This window comes from Varanus komodoensis, unplaced genomic scaffold, assembly GCF_004798865.1.
Source record: "Varanus komodoensis strain SLA01 unplaced genomic scaffold, ASM479886v1 scaffold9, whole genome shotgun sequence".
NCBI classification, from domain to species: domain Eukaryota; kingdom Metazoa; phylum Chordata; class Lepidosauria; order Squamata; family Varanidae; genus Varanus; species Varanus komodoensis.
Genome location: NW_025336598.1, coordinates 32,480,205 through 32,501,977, shown reverse-complemented (window position 1 = coordinate 32,501,977; position 21,773 = coordinate 32,480,205). Strand labels below are relative to the sequence as shown.

At 42.8% G+C, this 21,773-nt stretch overlaps 1 protein-coding gene across 1 annotated transcript in view; it reads right to left on the bottom strand.

The window, feature by feature from the left end:
• Positions 1–21,773, bottom strand: part of KCNH7 (potassium voltage-gated channel subfamily H member 7) — a 323,164-nt gene that overhangs the window by 64,923 nt on the left and 236,468 nt on the right. Inside the window, exons 6-7 of the mRNA XM_044417898.1 lie at positions 13,132–13,557; positions 1,764–2,163 (exon numbers count right to left, since the gene is read on the bottom strand). Coding sequence (XP_044273833.1) covers positions 1,764–2,163; positions 13,132–13,557 — 826 coding nt within the window. The remainder of the gene's footprint in view (positions 1–1,763; positions 2,164–13,131; positions 13,558–21,773) is intronic.

The window sequence follows — 21,773 nt, the reverse complement described above, 5'->3', positions numbered from 1 at the left end:
AGGTTGGGGAAGGCTGTTGTAGATTATTCAAAAAACCAAGCATAAGGACTGCCTTCTCTCTTAAATGCCCCCGAATGATTTAAGTTCAACTGCGGATGCTTTGCTCAGGGTTCTTGGAGGCACAGCAAGTCATTACAAGGAAGAGGATCCTCATGGTGACTGCCCCCATGGTATGGAGGATGGTGCTTCCCAGGTAGTTCCAGCAACTCTGTTCTTTAGTGAGCTTCCACAGCTTCCCCAAGACATGGCATTTAGGCAGTTGTTCTTTGATGGGCTGTGTTCTTCCACAATCTCCCTAAGTACCCAGTGATCATGAAAGGATATGGCATTTCTGAAGACCTCAACCCATATACAATTCATGTGTATAAAGGGTGGTTATGTCAGGATATACTGAGTATCTTAGAGGGTGGTTACTTATTGCCAAAAAAGAGGCGTCAAGTTTGCGTAATACATGCTCATTTGCCTGTATAGAAACAAATGTTGAATTTCTCTTTGAACTGGATTTGGGCAGGACTGGAGAGAAAATAATAGAAACCTTACAACAGACTGTCCTTTGACAGCCCCCACCCCCCAAGTAGAAGACCTCTTTAAATGGGGCACAGTCCTTTGACAAGTCTTCAGATAGAGGACTGTCCTCTATGAGGTAGGACACTTGGGCAACCTGGCATCTTCTTGAACTAGTAATTATAAACTGTTAACAGAATAGATCTCATTCCGATATACAAGCATTTCAAAAATGTACAGGGCACTTCTGGAAGAAGGAAGGGAAATACAGGGGAGTAAAACCTGCCTTTAATAGAAATGCTTGTAGGAAGGCTCTTTTGGATAAAATTGCATCTTACAAGAGTTATTTAAAAAATTAAAGTTCATTGGGACACATTATTTTTCAGCCAGACTGCTAAAGAAGCCAAGAAAATGGAAGGCACACAGAACATTCCAACACTCCAGGAAAAGCTAATCAGGGAGCCAAATACGCACCACTTTGCTAGGGATGGAGTTCAGTTGAGCTCTGTGGGTTTAAACATGACTATGCTACAAACTCGCAAGTTGACCTGACCCCTTTACATAAATTCTAAATGAGAGCTGGCACTTAGAGATATTATAAATAAGCCTTTGACAGTCCTTAATTTCCTAAAAATAGAAGTGCCGACACTGAGGCTTATCTGGAATCCACATTTGTTGTGCTGGAAGCCTTCACACCAATTCCCAAGTTTGTAGATGTGTTGCAATAGCTTAGGGAAAAACATTCTCCTGTGTTTAAAATAATCCATGCATTCCGCTGCTGTGCCTTAGCACTGAAAACACGTTGCAAGCCTGAGCACAGGGAGCCTTGGCAAGATTTCTATGTGTAAAGCAATATGAAAAAGAGCTTTTCCTTATAGAAATGCTATTGAACGGCCTAAGCCAGGGGTGGGTAACATCCAGCATGCAGCCCTATGCTGTGGTCCCCACCCCTTCCAGTTTCATTTAAAAACAGGCTTCTATAGTAGCTACAGAGCATCAAAGGGTCAAATGGAGCCTGCATTGGCAACTTCATAACTGATATTATTATTTCCTAATGGCACTGATGATTTGTATTTTTTTAAGCACCTGTGAGGAAAAAATGGCCTGAGTTACCCACGCCTTCACCCACCCCCCATCCCTGCATAGAGAGCTTCCTTCCATTCTTCTCTTCCTAAATTGTTCTTGGATGTTTAACATATAAAACAGTTGGGTTCATTATTGTGTGCGTGTAGTAAACAAGCAAAAGAGCCCCTACTTACATCCAATCAACATGACACAAATAGAAAAGATTTTCTCTGAGTTGGTATTAGGAGACACATTTCCAAATCCGACACTGGTCAGGCTGCTGAAGGTAAAATAAAGTGCGGTGACGTATTTGTCCTTGATGGAGGGTCCAGAGCTGCCGTCACTCTGATTGTAATGTTTCCCCAGCTGCTCTCCCAGGGAATCCAGCCAGCCGATTTTAGGAGCCAGGTAGTGCCTCTCCACATTCCCAATGGCGTACCAAATGCAGGCCAGCCAGTGTGCAATGAGGGCAAAGATGCACATGAGTAACATCAGAACAGCAGCACCATATTCCGAGTATCTGTCCAGTTTCCGGGCAACCCTCACCAAACGCAATAGCCGTGCTGTCTTCAGAAGGCCAATCAGAGTTGTGGTCTGCAAGAACAAAAATGCAAACCACACTGTTAGGAAGTGACCTACATTTTTTTTTCCAAATCCAAGCAAGAAACTATGGAAAACTGGTCATATGAAACCACAGTGGTGCATGCGCACATGCGCACACACAATTTTTCTTCCCTCTACCTGCAAGGGCTTATTTTTAGATCCAAGTAACAGCCACATTTTAAATATTTATGTATTACAGTAATAAGATATTAGCTGGGATCTAATGAACTAGTCTAGGCAACTTCTGTGGGCTTGTGCTTTTAGTTGCAATACTGTACCTACTTTCTCCTGAACGTTGTGGGCCTTGCTTCTCCATAGATAGGCAGTAGATTCAATTATTATGTGTAACATAAATGGTTTGGCACAGTGCAAATGTGGTATGACTAAGGAAGTCTCTCATCCAGGCAGTGACCAAACCCAAGCCTTCCAAGCTTCGTTAAGGCAGGCCTATTATGTGCATTTCTACCATAGCCCCATCTCAACTTCCCAACAGGGGGTCCTGCAGATGTTTCAGATTTCAGTTCCCATCAGCAACAGCCTGCCTGGTCAGTAATTAGAAACTCCAAGAGTTCTAGTCCAAAGTATCCGCAGAGCACCAGGCTGGGGAAAGCTGCCCGAGTTTAACAGAATGTGTACCTTTTTAGTCTTGAATGGCTGATCCTTCTTTCCTGGGCCACATCACAAATAGCTTTTCTAACTCCCCTCTGTTTGAAAAGTGGTTTGCCTTGTAATGTTGGAGGTTGGTGGATGCTGTCATTCAAGGGGTCCTGCAGATGTTTCAGATTTCAGTTCCCATCAGCAACAGCCTGCCTGGTCAGTAATTAGAAACTCCAAGAGTTCTAGTCCAAAGTATCCGCAGAGCACCAGGCTGGGGAAAGCTGCCCGAGTTTAACAGAATGTGTACCTTTTTAGTCTTGAATGGCTGATCCTTCTTTCCTGGGCCACATCACAAATAGCTTTTCTAACTCCCCTCTGTTTGAAAAGTGGTTTGCCTTGTAATGTTGGAGGTTGGTGGATGCTGTCATTCAAGAAACACCAGCATCAAACCTCTTTGGGACACACAGAACTTATTGTGGGCTTCTGTGGATCTTCTTAGCCATAATCCTCTCTTTACATGGTAAACAGCAAGCAATATCCATTTCCACAAGTAAAGGAACACCGGAATCAATAGCTTGTACAGCTGCACACCGAAAGGCTCCTGGTTCAAGCTGCAGCATCTCCAAGTAAAGCTGGAAAAAATCTTGGGAGACCCACTGCTGGCAGTCGGTATTGACAATACTGGACTAGGTAGGCTTTTGTCAGACTCAGTATAAGTCTGCTTTCTATATTCCTATGCTACTGTTCCTTTCTCCCTGGACTTTTAAGCTGTTCTCCCCAGAGAACTATCAAACTGAGAGAACGATTAAAATCTCACATGTAAGCTGGAGCTTAAACCTGAACATCTTCTGCTTCTACAGGGGCTTAACAGAGGTTTGGAGGCAGAAGGCACTTCCAGGTAGTGTCTGTGTGTCCATGTGAAGAAGCACATGGGAAGTTAGGTGCATTATCAGACCATACAAGTGCTCCTAGCTCAGTGTTATATACAGCAGGAATGGAAGGAAGGCTTGTACCTTGGCTCCCAGCAATCTGATGGCTTATTAGCCAGGCTGGCAGGTGCTTCTATGAGATAAAGCCTAGAACTTCTGGAAATTACCCTCTGCCCAGCCGTGGCTTCCACTAATTGCAGGCAACTCACTGGGATTTTCGACAAAGGTGTTTCCAAGCCCTATCTGGACATGCTGGGGACTGAAGCTGCCAGGCATTTTTACATGCAGAAGGGCATCTTTTTCCATATAGGTCTCAGACATTTCTAAGCTGCATTAAATTCAGTGGGGGAGCAGAACACATAGCTAAATGCCTTTTCCCACTTGGGGGTACAATATGGGATTAGTCAGGAATTGCTTCTCATCCAGCTGGGCAGTTTTTATGTAATTAGAGCTGACTGGGTAGTAAATATATGCTCAGTTTTATGCAATATTCAGACTGGAGACCTGGAGGTTTATGGAACCTTCTAATTTTTCTCAAACCATTCTATAGTTGGCAATTACAGAGGCTTATCCATTATTAATCCTATAATGCTGAGTACTGGCTACAGGATTCTAAACAGTAACCACAGATGCTTCCAAACCCTACACATCTATTAAGAATGAATGTATATTAAACCAGGGTGAAGAGTAACACAAAGTGTGTGTGTGTGTGTGTGTGTGTATTTTTCCCATCATCACTACCACCCTTTTTCTTTTCTTTTAAGAAGGCATTCATAATACATGGCATTTAACAGCTAAAAACATTTAAAGTTCTGGTGGGAGTAGCTGGCCCACTAGTTTCTTTCTGCTAAGTGCCATTTTTAATGTTTTATTAAACCTTTATATATTTTATGCATTGCTGAATTTAGTTCTCAATAAAAGCAGCCTGGAAATAAGGAAGAACAACTGCTCCATGGGTCACATTAGTTGAAAATAACACATTCTATTTATATCCAAGCTTGCAAGTTTCTTCTCGCAGCTTCCCAGTGTGATAGGTCAGTAACAGCTGTTCGCTGTGCCATCATTACACAATGGCAGTGCCAACAAATTAAGGAACTGGCAGTGGAATCGACCTCCGCTGTGGGTGTGTTTGAGAATTTATGAACGTAGCTGGATTTCTCCTAGATTCCCCCACCTCCTTTTCATGAAAGAAACCATGCATGAGTGTAGCAGGACTGCCGTTCCCCAAGCGAAACTCCAAGACAATTTGGATGAGAAAAAGTGCATGCTGTGAAAAAGTCACACTAGCTCATAAGTAAACCAGCTTTCCCCAAGCTGGGGCACTCCCAATTGTGTGGAAGTGCAATTACCATCATCTCCAGCCAACACAGCCACTGGGAAAGCCCAGGCTATGCCCTGCCTCACATGCAATGCCATGTGTTTTCTTGCGAGGGGCAGTGGCGATGGATGGAAAAGGGTCTAGGAAGTTCTTGAGTCAAATCCTGCTGTAGCCACAAGCTGACTAAGTGTTACTAGAAAAGTGTGTGTGTGTGTGTGTGTGTGTGTGTGTTGAGGAGGGGGATGCCAATAGAGATTTGCACAAACATTGCCCATGCTAGTTATATGCATACTGGCCAATTATTATTATTATTTTGTATTTATATCCCACCTTTTTTCCTCTTGTGAGGAACCCAAGGCAACTTACGTAGACCTCCCCTGCTCCATTTCATTCTCACAAAAGCAACCCTGTGAGGTAGGACAGGCTGAGAATTCATGACTGGCCCAAAGTCACCCAGTTGGCTCCATGGCTGAATAGGGACTAGAACCCAGATCTCCTAGATACTCACTCCAAGACTCTAAATGCCACAGCATACTGGCTCTCAGTTAGAAATAACTGCTATCTTTACTCCATTTGTTTAATGCTGCATGTGAAAGATCTTTTTTCTAGAGCATTATCCAGCCCAGGAAATTTATCTGCCTCTTTTGGGGATCCCAATCCCATCTGCTGAGTTTCCCGGGCACCACCCCCTTTCCCTTCACCACCTCTTGCTTGGTGGTTTCCAGATTCTCATGAGATTCCCCCCCCCACTCCCCCTTAAAATCGCTCTCTTCAGACTGAGTTACTAGCTGTCAACTTTTAGCTATAATGGGAAAGCATTTTTGCCCCCCTCCCAACTTCAGGCCTAATCGCCACCAGAACGCAGCCCTGGAGATCTTCTCAGAAACTGAGTTCAACCTTTGGGCTAAAAGGGGGTCTGCACAACTGCCAGAGTGTGTGAACCCTTCCTAACCCAACTTTGTGCTTCCGTGAGAGTCACTCTTCCAGGTGTGCCTCTTCTGGGGGGAACAGACTGGCACAGCTCTGAGTGAAAGGGAATGTATGGAGAGGACCAGGCAGGGTGATGCCCACTCTGTAAGACTGTCTGGTCTCAGTTCCAATTACTGAATCCTCCCATAATGCTAATATCTTCAATTTCCAGAACTGTGATGCTAAATTGATTTATGATTAGTGGCTATTAGGTTGAAGGGCACGACAGGCGCTAGGATCTGATGAAGCAGACTAGCAAATGTATTAAGATGCATGGGCCTGTCAAACTGTGGAGCCATATTTAGGATGGTGTTTCATAGGTATTCAGCTGTTTGGAAGAATGCATTCTAATTACCTAAAACAATGTGGTCTGTAATTATTTTCTTTTTGAGATACAAACTCATTTTTATTTATTTTTATTTTTATTGGTTGTTAGATCTTTGCTTCTGCTCAGGCAGTTTTGTTTTCTTCACATCATTTATTTTTTCATTATCTATCTATTTTTCATTATTTAGTTTGTTTATGTTGTTTTATTCTTGTCAATCTGCAATGCCACAGTCCCTGGGCATCCTGAGCTCCCCTTGCAAGTGTGGACAAAGAGATTTGAGTTTTGAGGGAGAGAGCTGACTTCAACCCCACTCCTAACTCTTTCCTCTCTGATGTTGCCAGAGGCAACAAGAGGGTGTTTGGTTGCAAGTTCAGAGCTGGACATGTGGAAGTCTTCCCATTCCTTTAAACACCAGTGGAACTGGGGAAACTATGTTAGCCTCCCAGAAGGCATATATGACTTCTTTCTTATTGCAACTGAGTGGGAAGGATATCATAAAAAAGAAATGAAAAGTGGGAGGGAAGAAGAAAAATGATTTTCTGTACAAGCTCAGCAGGGCAGGCACTGCATCTTTAGCTCTCCCCTTAATACGAGATACAGAACATACGAGATACTTAACAATACAGAATATTGTTACTACTGTATTATTTCTTAGATATCTTCCTTGAAAAACAAAAACAAAACAACTCAAAGCAAATGTTTAAAACAGCTAAACATCTGCTCTCTAGAAGGCCAGATACTGAAGATGAAACTCAAATACTTTGGCCACCTAACGAGAAGGAAGGACTCACTGGAGAAGAGCCTAATGCTGGGAACGATTGATGGCGAAAGAAGAAGGGGACGGCAGAGGATGAGGTGGCTCGATGGAGTCACTGAAGCAGTCGGTGTGAGCTTAGGTGGACTCCGGGGGATGGTGGAGGACAGGAAGGCCTGGAGGAATGTCATCCATGGGGTCACAATGGGTCAGACACGACTTCGTGACTAACATAACATAACAACAATCAATTAAAATACCACCACCCCATAAATATAAAAGCAGTAGGTGGCAGCAGTAGAAGGCATCATTTTAGCTTATACCTCTGAATTTCAAACTATGTTCTGTGGAACCTTGAGGTCCCTTGGGAGCTTATTAAAAGCTTGAGAAGTGCAGTATGGTGGTCAATCGCAATCTCATTGTTGTTGATCTTCCCCTGCTAAGTGCAACCCACAAGTCCCATCAAGCATGGGCCATGCCTTTCATGAATTTGCGGGAAAGAACTCAGGGCTTGCAGGATGTTTGGTTGGAACTAGTCTCTCAAAGGCCTTAATTGGGGCAAAGCACTACTGTGGTATCGTGGCTCACAAACTTAATCTGTTCCACGACTCTGGTTGTGACCCAAATTGGTTGTGACCCAAGTCATATTTCCCCATAAGATTCAATGTAAATAAGGTTAATCCGTTCTGTAACTATTTATTTTTAATCAGAAAAAATTGAAACAAAGTGACAAAGAACAACAAAATAACAAAGTACCGTACAGTACAGTGGAGAACACTAACCTAGGTGGGGGCGGGGAGGTTATTCTTTTGAGGGAGAGTCCCTCTCCATAAGGACATTGGGGAGATCATTATAAGGGGTTTCCTCTCTTCTTTGTCTCTTAGCTGCAGGGTCAATTTTGGTGAAAAATCTGTCTATAGTCACTTGGTTTTTCCTGCACTGCATAACCCTCTGAAAATGAGAGACCACATTATCGTTCATCAGATTCTACACTCTGTTCGATACAGTTATGTTGGGGTGGTGCTTCTCAAAGAAATCCTGGCATGGGCGCGCTCCTGCAGGAAAGACAGGCGCAATCTCGGCCATCTCCCTCCAGCACAATCACGGTCATCTCCCCACCCCTCAACCAGCATGATTGCAGCCATCTCCCCCGCGACTTGCAACCAGCACGATCGTGGCCATCTCCTCACCTCCCTGAGTGGGGAGATGGCCACAATCGCAGTTGCATTCATGCTGGGAAGACGTGCTTGATCATGGGTGCTCTTCCCTGCATGAACGTGACTGCAGTCGTGGCCATCTCCCCACTCGGGGGGTGGGGAGATGGCTGTGATCTTGGTCGCCACCCAATGTGGAGTTCGCGACCCAAGCCAAAATTTTCATGAAATTTTTGTTTGCGACCCGATTTGGTTGTGAACCAAGGCGTTTGTGAGCCGAGGTACCACTGTAATAGGGATCACACTATTTGTAGAATGGTGGCTCGAGAGGTATAATCCATTACTTAGTGCACCTCAAGAACTATACATGGGATGAGTCTACTTTTGAGTTATTACAGATCCGGGATTATAACACAAAATTACAAAATTGTTGCAGAGTAGCATAAAGACCTACTCAACTCAACAAACAAAGGTGAGAGGCAGTGAGGCTGAAACTGAAGGGATTTACACAATGGCAGAGAATTCTCCTCTTGACTGTTAAATTATTGTGATTCAGAAACTGCTGCTGGTCTATTCAAAATCCAGGTATCTATCAATGGATCCTGATGACCTTTGGGGCCACTCTGCCCCAGAACTGCCCCCGCTCCCTATTCTTTAAGTTGTTTAGGCATTCTGTGGCAGACAAGCCAGTGTGGACTAGAAGCTGTTCCTTGAAAGAAGAGAATGGGCTACATGCTCCAGATGATCTGAAGCCTGAATTCCACTGGGCTACATGTTGTCCTCAAGTCCATCTATGCATTTCAACATCCCAGTCAATCTAGGGAAAAATCTTCTAAACGGACACAGGGCACTGTATGTCTGATAGATAAACCAGGAACCCTGGTCTGGCTGATTACAATGGCGTACCTCTCCCCAGTGAGAGTAGACTAGCGGTGGTGTTTAGGACATGTCACAGTTGTGGAGAAGGATTACAATTGTTTGGAGAGGCTCATTAACATCTTTACCACAAACTTAATATTTGCACTAGCTTTCAGGCCGTGCGTTATAAAAACGAGTGATTTTAAGTCACTCTAAAATAAAGGCTGAATGCATGATGAGAATTAGACTGCCTATTTCCTAGCTCAGCAAGTGGATATACAAACAGAACTGGACACATTTTGCAGCATGCAGTGTTTTGATAGTTACCTCCCAGATTTTTAAAAAACAGCTGGAAGTCAAGAATTTCTTAGTCTTGGAAAACATGCGTGGTGATGCCTTTGCAACTGATGCCATTTAAAAGAAAGGAAGGCTGACATGGTTGTTGGCAGGGGTCTTTTCACTGGATAGATACACCTTGAGCTAATAGGGAGCACTGTTTCCTTTCAAAGGCACCTCCATGACTGGAAATGGCCATTAATGAAAAAATATCACACTGTGGATGTTTTACATGCACTATTATTTTCACTACAAAGGGATCACCAAGAAGATACTCAGGTCAAGAAGATCAGGAATAAAAATAATCAGTAAAAAAGTAAAATCCAGGTTACCACCAAAGATCTCTCTTACACAAAGAGTAAAAAACAACTAGAAAACACATCCATGAGAAATTATGAGAGGAAAGGATTTCCTTAACTGTATAAGAAAGTTCAACAGTCTTGTGGGCGTCAAAGTCAAAGAAATTCATTACGGCACAAGCTTTTGCAGGCTATAGTCCACTTCATGAGATGTGTGAAGTGTAATCCTCAGCTTATTTATCTGCAGTTATACAAAAATATATAAACTGCTTCATATCTGAACATGGATTCTGGAAAACTGAACGGCAAAGAGAAAAGATCAAAATATAAAAGTATAACAATATTTAAAATAAAGTTATAGTGATAAAACTGTGGCTGGTTGTTCAGAAAAGCGTCTTTAAATAAAAATAGTCAACTATATGAGGTCTGTTGGCCACATATAATAAAACCTGTGGTTCTATTTGCCCACATGGGTTAAATAGGTAGCAGGTGATACTGACCAATCCATAATGCTTTTATGAATTGTGTTCTGGCTGGAACATGTGGGGAGATGTAGGCCTTTTTTCCCTGCATAATCTTGTGCCCTGACAAACATCTTTCAAGAAATATGCTTTGGCATGCAGGTCTTTTACCCCTGAACAAAACAAAATTACTCTTTCACTTCTAGCTGGTTTAGAAAGCACCCACTCCCTAGAAACATCCATCTCTAAGTCCACACTCAGGAAAGGATCTGACCTGGCTAGGAGTGAAGGACCTCGATACCTACTTGATTCCCCCCAGCCCAATAACACTGAGATCTACCAACCAGAAATAATTTTTGAGTACCCGAACTGAACGGTGGCTGCCAAGCTTCATCATTTCACAGTGGTGGTGGAGTCATTTCACGGCTCCAGTCGTTAAAGGACGGGAAGTCAAAACTCCTTGCTGCTCTACTTCAGTTCATCCAGAGATCTGCCAGTAGGTCTGGAGGGACTTTTGTCCCCTCTTGCTGTAACTTCAGGCAGCTAACAGTGGCAGTTAAGGGTCCACACCAGAGTTGCCTGCTTCCCTTGACAATGTTGGGCCCCAAACAGACATCACCTTAAGGTGCAATCATATGCATGTTTAGACAGGAAAAATGCCTATATCTCCCAGCAAAGCCGTGGCCAGTCATGCTAGCTGAAGCCTGCTGGGAGCTGAGGCTTCTTTTGAGTATAAGCAGGCATAGGGTTGGACACTCTTTTATTTTTTCCTCTAGAATTAGGTCTCTGAACTGGGTCAGGAACATAGCTTGGGGAGTAGGGGGCATGCATGACCTGGATCGGTCTCCCTGCACCTAATATAGGTTAAACATGTATCTGCTACACACAGATGTGAAGTAAAAACTGTTTTGGCCCTCTGTGGAGCATGTATTCCCTGTCCCACTGCCTGAGCAGATTTGCACAGACATCTGACACAAGGACACCATTCAAGAGGGCCAGAGCCTTGTGACATGTAAGGTTTCACCACACTCAGCCACTGATGGTGTGAATTGATCGTGTTTATTTATTGATCACATCTGTCCCTCACCCTTCTTCCAAAGCAGCCTTCCCAGCCCTTGAATTGTACTAGGGCATCACATCCCATCAGTCCAAGCCAGCAGAGGGCATGCTGGCTGGAGGATGATGGCACAGTCTTTTGTCTGAATGTGCAACCTCTTCTCAGCCTAAGAAGATTTGGTCCTTATCTTTCTGTAACAGCAATCCTTCTCTCACACTTTACATAAGTTTTCCCCCTCTTGTTGCAAACCACTTTAAACAGAACAAAAGTTTTGAATGTGGCATTTTCTAATATAGTATGAAGACTGCCTTTTCCAAGATTAAAAACATAAACATCCTTACTCAGACTGCCCAAAATAGGTCTTTGGATCCAAGCCTTTATATTTAAATCAGCAAAGCTGGAATCCTACATGTACTTACCTAGGAAAAAGCTTAATGAACATAAGGAGACATACTGTATCTCTGACTAAACATGCTAGTAGAAACTGAACTTTGTATTCATGCACTAAACAAACTATGTCTGGATGATGTTTGGAATGTTATAGCAAAGTGGTTGCCCACATTGGACTGGATCCAGGCTGAATCATATCTAGAACAGACCTATTGAAATCAATGGGAGTTAAGTCAGTCATAGCTAAGTATGAGTAGGTCTGGATCCAACACAATGCATGTAGAAATTACCATTACTTTTAGAAATGTTGTTGTTTTCTGTTATGGTTACAGGTCTTCACAAAAAAAGTGGGTGGAGGCTGTAGTCCAAGCCACCTTCAGAAGATAACCCTCATCCCATATCATTCTCTTTATGGAGTTACCAACAGGATTGGAATTATAACAATAATGGCTTGTTGGAGAGTACAATTAACTTTGTTGACTGCAAAATATAATTTCTCTAAATCACAGAACCTACTTTTTATATTTTGGGATAGTTGGAAGGTCAAACAACAATGGCTACAGTCATACCATCATAAGCGTTTTGTAGAATCAGGGATGAACAGGGCTCACACACATTGGCTTGCACATCTCCCTCTTCCACATACAGAATGGGGAACAGAAGTGTCTGCCTGCTGTTAACGAGCAGCAACCTAGTTTTCTGTCCCATCTAAATGCTGCTTTCACAAAGTTATGATTTCACAGTGTAGTGTGTCTTCAAGCTAGGATTCCAAACTATAATTTTATCCTGAGCTGAGGGCAAGCTATGCTTCATGCTTTAAGCTAAAGGTTAGATGCAGGAGAGGTGAAACTGAGAAGGGTTGGGTTCCCTTTACTTCCTCACGGGAAGGGCCCCCTTGGCTCTGCTTCTCTGCTTGGTGCCTGGATCGCCCCTCTATCTGGCATTCCCGCTGGGGGATCCCTTGTGTGCTGCTGAGGGAATCTCAGCTGTTAACTCCAGGAACAGATTGCGGGTAACAGTGAGGATTCCTCTCCTGCCTCTTCCTCAAGCTTTCCATAGCAGTGGGCTTTGCAGAGCCAGTGGGGCAGGGCCTGCAGAGGGGGAACAAGCCCCTGAAGGCTGGAGGTTCTGCCCCTAATTTGTGCAAACCACTGTTTGTTGCATCCAGATAAAAGAGCATTCTACAATTGTCACAAATGAAGAGGGTCTACTCTCTCCTTGCTTGCCAGGGAAGGGGAAGTGGGAGCAACTATGGCTGGAAATTAATTCCTGAACAGAGCCAATGGCTGCCTTTAATGTTTTTGGAGACCAGTGAGCCTCTGACAGATTTCACTGGCAGGAAACACGACGCATGTACAGATGAAGTGGTCACACAAATCAAGAAAGGGACAGCAAGAGGGGGGAGAGAGAGAGAGAGAGAGAGAGAGAGAGAGAGAGAGAGAGAGAGAGAGACAGAGAGAGACAGAGAGAGACAGACAGAGAGACAGATTCCTCTTATACTTCACTTACCTCATCAGAGCCAGATCCAAAAATCAGGAGGTCAAAAGGTATTGCCGCAACCATGTCAATTAGGAACCAGCCTTTGAAGTAGTGAATGGCTATTTTTGCTGGGTCACTTACCACTTCTTCATTCTTGTTTACATAGGTTGTTCGGAAGTTTATGAGAATGTCAATGATAAACATAATATCCACAATCAAGTCCACCATGTTCAGTGGGTTGCAGGAATAGCCACACACCCGTCTCTTCTGTTCTTCGCTGTCATTCAGAAGGAAGGCTGCAGAGTATGGGGTGAAGATGGCAGTGTAGATCACAAGTAACAAAATCAGCCAGTCCCAGACTGCCTTGAAAGGACTGTAGTGCAATATAGTAAACTTGTTGATGCGAGGTGTTTGGAGCTTGTATTCCGGCAGTACATCTGCTCCCAAGGACAGGACCTAGAAAACGTGCAAACAGAAGAAAAAAATCACAGAGTCAGGAATAAACTATGATGAGCAGAAATATGTATCTATTACTATAATGACTTTTGAGGCCAGAGCCAGTGCACCATAGAGGTCCAAGTGCTGGAAGGGACCCAGGGAGATCTGAGTTCCAGTCCTCATTTGGCTATGAGCTCACTGGAAGAATTTGGGCTAGTCCCTGACGCTGAGTCTAACCTATTTCACAGGTTGTTGTGAGGATAAAATGGAGAGGAGGAAGCTCATGTAAGCTGGCTTGGGTTCCTCGCAAGAGGAAAAAAAGAATATCATGCAGCCTAGGTATTAATGAAGTTCTAGAACACAGTCTGTGCACAAATTTTATTTGCATACATCCTAAGATATATTTAAATAAGGTACTGAGGTATGTATTTAAGGGGCAGCCTTTGGAGGGAGGGGTAGGCCTACTCTTAGGCAGAATGAATGGGCCATTGCAGGCATCTGAAAAACCAGCCAGTTTTAGTTATTCAGTTTATCAGTGTTGTATTTTTACTCCCAAGGGAAAAGCTCCTGTGGGATTTGCTGCCGCAGGTGCCAAAACAACCTGACTTGATCATGGGTGGGATCGCCATCACCATCTTCATCACCATCCAAGCATTTTCAACTATGGTTCTGCAGCTATGGTTCTGTAGGTCAAATGAAACTGGAAAGAACTTTCCATAGAATAATTACAAATAGTATGGACTTCATCTGACCTACTGATTCTATGTAAGCGCACTAAAGTTGAGAAGCATGTAAAAGCTTCCTCTAAGGAGTTACTTAAAATGGAAGACAATCAATTTTGATTCCTCTTGTATGATCCATTTTCTATTCATATATTTAGAGCTATAAACAGGTATGGTATGTGTAGATGAATCGATTCCCTGAATCTGTGTACAACCAACTTCACTTTAGCAAACGTGCAGTCTTTTGCATGCCTTGTTAGTGAAAGTTTTTTTATTTAACCTGTAATCAATGGTTAAAACACACGCACATACAGAACCCACCACGTTTGCTTCTTAATCACCAAAATAGCACCACAGGTTAAACCAAAATGCCTACTGTGAACATATGGTGAAAACACCAGGTGTTAATACCCATCCTTTTCCTCTGAAAAGCACAGCAGGGTGAAGCTCTACCCAGATTATGTGAGTTGCTTCCAAGCAGCCATTTCACACCATGGGCATGGGGGCAGGAATAAATCTATTGTTTATTCTTCGGCACTTAGCTAAGGGAGGCTGGCTGAATTTTATGTGTTAGAAGCACTGGTTCATATAAGAAGCAGCATTATAGTCTCTTCATGGCTTTGAGCACTTTGCTTCCTTGCTTGGAAATATCCAAGGAAGTTGGTACACAGGCCCCTTCCTCTCCCATTGCCCTATTCACATTCTAGCATCTGCAGAGAAGAACACAAGGTTATCTTGTGGGTGAGCGAATATCCACATGAGCCAATGGCAAAGGTGGGCTTGCCTGGGGACCCTAGCAGAAGACCTCTGACAATAGTTCCTGCAACCTACTTGTTTTCTCATTTCATGCCCAGTCAATAGTGGAGGCATGAAAGAGGAGACACAGACACCATTGCCCGCTTTTCATTGCCCTTAGCTGCCCAGCAAGCAAGTCCCTTGGAGGAAGAGGAAGAGAACTGGATGATAGTGCTGAAGGCAGGGAGAGGGAGAGGGCATACTTGCCCACGGGTCCTTTAAAACCTGGAGCTGGCATTGCTCAATGCTTTTGTCCTCCAGCAAAGTATAGTATAGACGTAAGGCTAGGATGGCAAAAATCTCTCCTTTCTGTGCTATAATCAGTACTGAGATATTACTTCAATTATACAGCTAAAAATAGAAGAGAATGAAATGAGAAACCAACAACCAGGCAAAGTTATTGACAGGAATTAGAAGAACAGAAAATTATTGTTCAGGCTAAAAAGTGTTGTACAGATAAAATGAATACAATACATATAGTTTACATACAATGAATACATAGTTTCTTAGAACCTGCCCATCTGAAAAAAAATCTTGTCAAAATTGGATTTCAAATTCAAATGCCATCATAATTTCTTCAAATAAAATTAACATTCCCTAAACTTGAAAAGCTGGGTTGCTTTCCTGTTGCCATTTTCATTCATTGTCTGATTGTACCATCAGACTCTCCTCCTGTGCAAATCAAGAGGAATCATAATTCTTCTCTGCTTTGTCTCCACTGAAGTCATCAGACTGCACCCAGCTAGGTCAATTTCTTCTATTTTCTTGCATGTATGTGCACGTGTGTGTGTGTGTGTGCGCGTGCGCGCGCTAAAAAAAAGCTGTACTTGCCTGGTTCTACTAAAGAGAAGCCTAAACTCAAAGCAGTAAGAAATGCAGGTGCACAAGTGAAAATTAAGCCAACAGCTACCCCCTGATGACAACCACAATTTCATTTCTGATGACATGAAGACTGCATTAATTTTTGGAGAATGGCAGAGAAAATCATTTCGATCCCCCAGTTAGACCACCTGAGCACCATTTTTCTTCCAGTACAGAACATATTTGAATTTACATCCAAAAGGCTGCTCATTACAACACATACCCGACAGTGTTTTTGTTTTTTGTTTTCTTTCAATACCCCCCTTCACAGAATTGCTTTATGTTCTACTGTGTAGCGAAACTTTACTTATTCTGGTTTGTCTTACACACACATCATTCCAAAGTCAGTTCAACAGTACTCGCAAAATACCTAGCATCTTTGGCTTTCTGTTGGACTGAGAATATCACAAGATCCTTTGCCTTAGAATGCCCTGAATTAAAAAGTGTAATTGCCAACTGAGGCTGCTAATGAAACTCCCAATAAAGACCTAAAAATCTGTTGAAATGTGGAAAATACAGAACTGAAGACTCTCAAGTGAAATGCTTAGGCCACTTTGCAAAAACTTTTGCTAATCCTTACAAAAACAAAAATGAAAAAGCTCCTGAAGTTGATGAATTAATAATGGAAGGATGGATGCTCAGGTTCTCACATCTTGGAGGCTCTCCAAAGGGCATTTAAGATATTGCAAGCTTAAGGGAATTTCGTGTGTGCAGTCCTCCTTTCTCCAGGTTGGGCAGTGTCAGGGAAGTGATAATGTGTGTCTTCATACTGAACAGAAGCCGCAAACATTTAAGGTAGTACCCTGACAAAACAAATCATGCATTATTCCAAGTAGCACTTAATCTCATCTAGTTTATTATATTGGTTTCAATGGGACTAAACCCTTCCCATCTTCAGGTGCTTGCAGATGAGACTTTTATCACTTTATCGTTCTCTGAATTTTCCAGGTGCTTCCAGACCTCCTCTTCCACTCAGAACTCTCCAGTGCCTTCTTTACCACTTCATTTGTCTTTTCTCCTACCGGAGAAAATTGCTAAGACAAAAGAGATGGAACAGCTGCACAAAGTGACTTGGCTGTTGCTGCTCTGTCCTCTCTGTCTGGAAGCACCAGCTCACAGCCTGCTGTTATCTTCACAATATTTCGTTCAACTTCAGAAAGCAATTGCATAAATTACAGCAGAATTTGTCCATGTTTTGTTGGTTGATGGCAGATCACACATGTTTTTATTAAGTACATTTCTATATTAGCCAAAACTCAGTAGCCAAAACCCTCGAGAACCATAAAATGCCACATAAGGTACCACATGAACACATGAAACTGCAGCAGAGAATAAATGCATCTATCCACATGCTTCCAAACAAGGAAGTATCAGAGGGAGAGAGAGAAACTGAGCAGTTTGTCTGTGTGAAGGGATCTAGCTGAAGCCGATTCAGTGTGGCCCTCCCTGAGACTCAGGAAAGCTCTCCATGAACTTCACCAGGTGAAGTTTGGCCAGTCACAGTTCCTTAGCCCAACCTACCTCACAGGGTTCTTGTTGTGAGGATAAGATTGAGAGGGGAGGATCACGTAAGGTGCCTTAGGTTTCTTGCAAGAGAAAAAAAAGATGGGGCATTAATTTAATATAGCAGCAGCAAGCTAAAAAAGTCAACAAAGGCCTATTATTCTGTCAGCCTGGCTAAGCACAGGTTTGCTCACCTTCCTCAACTCAAGTTAGACTTCTCAACTTGGTGCCCTTCTGATATTTTGGAAATTGATTCCCATCAGGCCCAGCCAGCATGGCCTATGATCGAGAATGCCGGAATCTGTAATCCAAAACATGGAGGACACCGATATGTGCATGGTTGCTTTACGGTAACTCCCCAGCGTAAAGGACTGGGACTCAGAAGATCTGAGTTCAGCTCAGTCATGGAGTTCACTGGGTGACTCATGGGCTCTCAGCCTGGCCTACCTCACAGGACTGTTGTTGTGAGGATAAGACTGAGGGGAAGAAGAACATTGTATAAGCCAACTTGCATTTCTTGAAAGGAAAAAGGGTGAGATATAACTATAATAAATAAAAATATAAATGTTGTGAGAATATTTGTTGCAGGCATTTGAGAATTTGGGAAACATCACCTAACTAAACAGTCCAGTAATTTTGACAGGGTCCTTTGGGGCAAAACAATTGCTTTAAGTTTCCTTTCCCTTTTGTTTCTTAGCAGTTGCTGGTTATTTCTAGGCTCGTGTCAGAAGAAGCTTGGTGCTAATAAAGTTCTCAGTCTCTCTTCCATGGCATGTTTGTGAAATTATTAGAGACACCATTTTTTCTTCAAAAAACACCCTACATTCAAGTTAAGGATTTAATCCATTTTAATACAGAGAAAAGCTCCTCTACAATTACAACTGTAGGGAACTATTATTGGGCCTGATGGAGGACCTTGTTATTTGAACGCAAAAAGGAAAAGTTCAAACAAGTTCCACATTAGCATTTTGTGTGCCACTAAATTGTAAATCAATATTATCCTACTCCTTCTATTCACAGTTTGTTTGGGCTCAGAAAGTACAGGACATGAACTAATAGCCATACCATTTATTACAATCCCAATAGTGCAGTTAATTAGCTAGTACAAACCACAAGGAAAAAAAAAAAAAACCAAAGCTGCAAAAGAAAAGACTCCCATTATTGACCAGCTAATCCTCTCAAACTCCCAATTAGAGTTAAACATTTCTAAAGAGAATACATTTAAGGTTTAATATAATTGGACAGGGCTATGATTTCAAATCAGAGTACTCGGCAAGGGCAAAACACCGCATATCTCAGAGAGCAATAATGTTCAATTTGCCGTTTTGAACTGCCATTGTTACATGCACACTGACTTTTTCAGGTCTCTGATATCCCACAGTTCAATAAGTGAGAAACTAGGCCTGTAATTAGAGATGCTTTGGGATGGCCATGAGGACAACACGATCGCCACAATGCTTATTTCGCTGGAGGTGAACATGCATCATATTCGATTTTGCATCAAAAGCTGCCCTTTCAACAAGGTAGAACTTTTAGCTGAAAAAGCAGGCAACCTACCGGAAGAATGGAAGTTTTTTTGCGGCAGTTTCAAAGGAAGTGGCTTCCCAGCCTTAAAGCTGTGACGGTCCCAGGAAAGCCATTGCAGGCAAGCTGTCCACAGCCTCTCCTGAAAGACCTCTTTCATGGAGGGTACAGGATTGGACAGCTATGGAACTGGAGGCTGGACCTGATGATCTCCAAAATCTCCTCCAACTTTTAAGTTTCTTTGGCAGGGTGTCTGACTTTTTAGGATTGGTGGGCGCATTTGGAATGTTGAGACAATTCTGCAGCAGTCTCACAAAATGGCTGCCATGGGTTGGGGACTCTGCCCATTTATAAAATGGCTACTCTGGTAGGCATGGTTGGTCATAAAATTCATTTCCCAGATGGCCAATTGGTGAGATTAAAGGACAAGTAAATTGCCCCAAAACCTAAGGACAAGACGGAAACAACCCACTCCCCCCCCCTAAAAAAACCCAAAACCATAAGAACAAAACAAAACAAAACAAAACACCACTCTTTTGAACCAAAAATAGATATGACAGTGGAGGGGAGTCCTTCATTAGCATGACACACTCCAACTTGAAAAAAGATTAATAAATACATTAAAAATTGGGAGGGGCGAGGAGCCTAGCAGATGCCAAGAAAGGTCTCTATGGGCACGTGAATGCCCTCTGGCATCACATGTAAGACCCAATGTCTATAAAAAAGCAAAGTGCCAGGAGAAACTTGAAAGCACTGCATAGTCCTGGTAGGGTCAGCAATGGAGAAGCTCTGTAGCATTGCCTAGAAACCCATTTAATCCCTGGGAAGACCCAAAGGGGCATTTTAGGAGTGCTTGGCTTTCAGAAAGCTTGCAGTCCCCAACTCAGTAAAAAACAGAAGCGTGCAACCCCAGTAGAATGAATGGTTTTGGCTAAGCCCTAATTATTTTCTTTCCAAATAAATTCTGATCTCCCATTTCCAATTATTTATATTTTTTAGAAAGAAGTGCACTCAAACAATAATAGCAAAGTGAGAGGCATCACCTTTCCACTGGTAATAATTTGGCAGTCTCATCACTCCAAAATATATTAGGATGCCAGTTAGAAGGACCAGGAACATATGGGGCAGACCACACTTGCTTCATAGGGCTTCTGTGTCTGGACCGTAGGCCGTATGCTGATGTGCATGTTTAAGGATGAAATGCTGCATAAGCCCTACTTAGAGGAGATCTATTTAAATTATCCACTCGAGTTTATCCTAATATTTTAACATGACAAAAAACTATTTTGGTCTCTTACTAATGGACATTTTTCTCCGAGGAGAAAACCCAGCTTTGTATTGGTGCTGTTAGCCTGTTTTTTTTTTTTTTTTACCAAACACTTTCTTGAATAGTGAAAGTTTTATATACAGTATATATTTATCATGTTGTGAACTGCCCAGGGAGCTTTGGCTACTGCATCGTATAGACAGAATGATTGCAATCATCAATATAGTCTGAGTCAACCAAAGATGTGGTCTCAAGCTGCTTTAATGGTAATCCCCACAACATTCTTAGTTAGCCAGCAAAACACAACAATATCATCTTGAGAGGCAGGAGAAGGTTGGGAAGATGTTGATTTCCATGAATAATAAAGCATGCTGGCATGCACTCACCGAACAAAAAAAAATCCTTCCAAATATTCACCCCCCATTACTGGGGCCTCCCTGTTTCAATAGGACTCTCCCCCAAGGAGTTGCAGGGATTTCTTCCAAGTCCAACTCATGATTGATTGTGGCTTCTTCAGATGATGTTGTGACCTTCCACTTTCACCTTTCTGTTTAAAAAGCCCTTTCAGTGAATGATTTCAGAGCAAAGAGAAGGCGATATTCAATTGTGATTGTGGAAAAGTCCTGAACATGTGTGTAAACTGTAACAGGGCTAGTGCGTGTTTTATTTCTTGTGGTGACGGTAGTGGGGAGAGTGTTGGAGAGCAGGAGCCTTTCCCGTCTGTTACAAGATCAACACCTGGCACAGCCAGGAAAGGTTCTTGGAATGATTCCAGCAGTCTGGCAGGTCTACAGAGAAAAAGGTGCTCACTCAGATTCCTGCTCCCAAGTTGCTGAGGCAGTGGTCGGTTAATGCCAAAGCGAAGGCTAGCATCCAGCGGTATGCTGGGCATCCGCTGAGAGCCCACACCCAGCAGAGTTGCATTGGCAGGGGACCCCTGGAGTCCCCCCACCCTGGAACCTGCTTTTGCCTGCCTCTTCCTCTGGCTCAGATAATGGCAGTGGCGAGAAAGCGTCATGGGAGTCACCACTGCCTTCTTGGTCCCTCCTTGCCGTAAAGCGAATAGTGTCAGTGATGAAAAAGGGGAGGAGCAAGAGCAGCTTGTGATGGCGGTGATGAGAACGCAATCTACTGTGGGATGGGTAGATCTGACCGAGGATGTCTTGCCCAAGCACTCTCAAAACCTGGCGCCCACGTGGCTTGCGTGGCCCATTTTTATAGTTCCTATAATGACACCGCGGTTGCAGTGCCTTATGCATTTCACTAACTGAATTAATTTTTAAAAGAAAAAGTATAGATCTGAGCCCAGGAATTGTTCTTCCTGCCCAGTCTAAGATGACTTTGATTTTGGTGGGAAATGCATAATTCAGGTAATGTCTCTAAGCAGAGAGACTTACTCCATGTAGTTTAATAGTCTATAAATCTAACTCTATTAATTGGAAGAATATCATTGAAATAGGCATTAATTTCTGTTCTCTTTTCAATGAGTGCTCAAGGCAGAAAGTTTGAAACATTTTTCTTAGTTTAACTTGTTTATATTTATCAGCAACATTACGAGACAC